At 34.7% G+C, this 3,579-nt stretch overlaps 1 protein-coding gene across 1 annotated transcript; it reads right to left on the bottom strand.

Moving 5' to 3' along the window:
- Nucleotides 1-508: 508 nt before the first annotated feature.
- On the bottom strand, nucleotides 509-1,459 carry LOC105985078 (olfactory receptor 14I1-like). The gene has a single exon (XM_013015488.1). It carries the CDS (start codon nucleotides 1,457-1,459, stop codon nucleotides 509-511), a length of 951 nt encoding a protein of 316 aa, XP_012870942.1.
- Nucleotides 1,460-3,579: the final 2,120 nt, after the last annotated feature.

Here is a 3,579-nt window from a genome sequence, read left to right as displayed (position 1 = left end):
AGCTAGGATTACAGGCGTCAGCCACTGGTACCTGGTGTTCTGGAGCTTGTTTTGCTTAAGGCTTGCACTCTGCCACTTTGAGTCACAGTGCCATTTTTGTTTTTTCTAGTAATTAATTAGAGATAAGAGTCTTACGGACTTTGCTGCCGGGGCTGGTTGCAACCTGTGATCCTCAGATCTCAACCTTCTGAGTAGCTAGGTTTGCTGGCAAAAGCCATTGGCACCCATCTCTTTTTTCCTTTTTGGACCAAAAATTCCCTCGAAATTTTAAATATTTTTCAATGTTGACCAGATTTTTCTTATAGTATGTGAAATGTCTGTGAAATATACTAATATAGTGCTTAGGAAAAGAATGTAGACAGATAGCTGCAGTTCACTATCAAGCGTGTTGACAGTAGAAATCTACACTGAACACTATAAAAGATACGAATCACAGGCATAGATGCACACTTGAGTACAAATATCAGTTACAAACCAAATTATTTTCAGATGGAATTATTCATCACTTTTAGTAAAGAAAATCATTGACTGGAAACTGAGAATACTTAGTGAGCATTCTGCTTAGAGCCGAGTTAATCTCCCTGTTACGGAGACTGTAGATGATAGGGTTTGTGAATGGGGGCACCATGGTGTAGAACATGGCTGTCAGCAGATTTTGAATGGATGCTTTATTTGCAATAGGACCTAAGGAAGCCACAGACCCTGAAATTATAAACAAAAGGAGAATTGCCAGCTGTGGGGAACAGGTGGAGAAAGCTTTGTTCTGGGCTTCTATGGAATGTATCTTCAGCACAGTTGAAAATATATTGATGTATGATGTAAGCATAAAGACGAAACATCCTAAGACGAGGCAAACACTAACAGTAGTGATTATAGATTCAGAAAACAGAACACTTGAAGTTGATATTCTCAAAATTTGAGGTATCTCACAGAAAAATTGCTGGATCACATTGGTCTTTGTAAATGGAAGCCTGAACATGGCATAGGTGTGGACAGTAGAATAGACCAGACCAGAGGCCCAGGAGCCACCTGCTGCCTGGGCACACATCCTCGGGGTGACAATGAGTCCGTAGTGCAGAGGGCGGCAGATGGCAACATAGCGATCATAGACCATGACCACAAGGAAGGCAAGCTCTGTACATGCAAGGAATATAAACAGGAAAACCTGAGCAGCACATTCTGTCAGGGTGATTGTCTTATTGCCTGTCATGGAATTCACTATGGATTTGGGAACAATAACTGAGATGCTACAGAGGTCTATGAAGGACAAATTACTTACAAAAAAGTACATTGGAGAATGGAGATGGTTGTCTGTCACAATTAGAATAATAGTCATAAGATTCCCAATTAGTGCTCCCAGATAAATGACTAAGAATAGTAGACTTTGCAAAAGTTGGAGCTCTCTGGAGTTGGAGACATCCATGAGGAGGAATTCTGTGAAGAAGGTGATATTGTCCATGTCTGCTAATATGCTGCCAGAGCCCTATATTGAAATGACAGCAAGAAGAATGTAGACAACCCATCATAAGTTCAAATACATTCAGACATTCATACCAATCTGTGGCTTTTATGAGGACTTGAAGCTAGAATAACAGGATAAATTATCTTGAAATTTAATTGCTGAATACATTTTCATTTGGGGTTTCTTTCTAAATCTGCAGAGATATTCTCTGAATGTTAGCATTTATGGAATAAGAAACTGGGCACAAAAATGTTTAAATCAAATTAAATCCTACATATTGTTCATTTAAATACATTTACCTTGTAAATATGTAAAATAAGTACTCTTATTTTAATTGGAATTATCAATGTCATATTTACTTCAATTTTGAGAGCTTCCATATTAAGTCTTTGGGCACTGAAATTTGACAAATGTTACTCAGGTAGCATGGTTCAAGAATAAATTGGTGTGTCTTTTGTGGCTAACTGCTTCAGAAAGTTTTTCTAGTATAAATTAAAAAATCATCTGAGATTTATTTTTATTGATTTTAATCTAAATGATACCAGTTATGTTGTACTATAGTAGCCTCATCTTTGTTCTTGAAGACATATTTGTTACCTCTTTCCTTCTTTACATCATACATGAAATTTGAAATTTGATTTAACCCAGAAAAACTCCTTTGTCTACTGACAAAGCACAGCCATTTCCTTTGAATGTACTTCCACATCTGAATTTTATCCAAAGCTATCTGTCTCAGTCATTCCCATGAATGTATTCTCTTCTAAGCACAGGTTCCAATATTTAGTAAAGTAGCAACACTTCCAAATCTCTCTTCCAGTACTCTTATAGCTATTGCTAAATCTTAGGCTAAATTATTTTTAATTCAATTCATTCAATTGGGCTTGTTTTGATACATTTGGAGCCACAGTCTTTTTAGATCTTATACTTCCATTATTGAATTTATTTTCTTAGAGAAAGATAAATATCTTATTTTCTTGGAGATGTATTTTTGATTGATTAATGATTATAGTAAATGTTATTATTTGTTCTTTTTAACACTTTGTATGCAATTAGTTTGACATTACATAAATGTTCATAACTGTTTACTTTTCGTGTGAAGAATGATAAGTTAGTAATCTTGATCTACTTGTATAACATTCTGAAGGTCAGCAAATTTTCAAAACTCATTTCTTTTTCTGATAATCCTTTGTATTATGCAGTCTTGCATATCCAGCTTGTTCTCTTGCTTTGATCAGGGAATGGTACTACATATAAAAACTAATATTAATTTATGAAGTTCACATTACTGAACCAAACCACCCTTACAACAATTTTTAATTTTCTTATTCAAAGTATCAAAATAGCTCTGGGTCATTATAATTCTTGTTTTTCTCCATCTCTTCAGATTACCTGTTTTGTTTTCTCCTAAATTCAAAGAATTCAAATTTCCCAATGCTAAATTGACTTTACACTAATTCTCAGATTGCATCATGATGGCCTAATGAATATTTTTGTGTAGGGGACAAGGTTCAGGGTTTATTCATGAGCTTCATTCATTTTCTTATTGATATTTATGAAGTATTTAGTTTAATTTCTAAAATTGTGTATGAAAATGCATGATATTTCTAATCCCATTCTTTATAAGAAAAGTGAAAAACAAATTATATATAAGTAAACTCAATTCATATACTTATACATATTTATGCATAGATATATATGATATAATTCTATATGATATATACATATCAGATATGTATATACCATAGTGACAATTATTATCTCATTAATATACCATAAAATTCAATTCTTATTCATATAATAACCCTACTTGAAACCTTATCTGTTTTTGGTGTTTTTTTTTGTTTTTTTGTTTTGTCGGTCGTGGGGCCTGAACTCTGGGCCTGGGTGCTATCCCTCAGCTCTTGAGCTCAAGTCTAGTGCTTTACCACTTGAGCCACAGCACCAATTCTGGCTTTTTCTGCTTATGTGGTGCTGAGGAATTGAACCAAGGGCTTCATGCATGCAAGGCAAGCATTCTACCACTGAGCCACGTTCTCAGCCCTGAAACCTTATCTGTTTTTAAGACCACTTTTACAAGTAATTTGATTTCCACAAAACTGCATAGTAACTGTTTCCTC

The sequence above is a fragment of the Dipodomys ordii genome, unplaced genomic scaffold (assembly GCF_000151885.1).
Source record: "Dipodomys ordii isolate 6190 unplaced genomic scaffold, Dord_2.0 Scaffold27, whole genome shotgun sequence".
In the NCBI taxonomy this organism is placed as follows: domain Eukaryota; kingdom Metazoa; phylum Chordata; class Mammalia; order Rodentia; family Heteromyidae; genus Dipodomys; species Dipodomys ordii.
Note: the sequence above shows the minus strand (reverse complement) of the source record. Positions and strands in the feature narration are given on the sequence as shown.

Bases quoted from the DNA above. Each gene is read 5' to 3' on its own strand.
- LOC105985078 (XM_013015488.1), bottom strand. From the start codon at position 1,459: ATGGACAATATCACCTTCTTCACAGAATTCCTCCTCATGGATGTCTCC.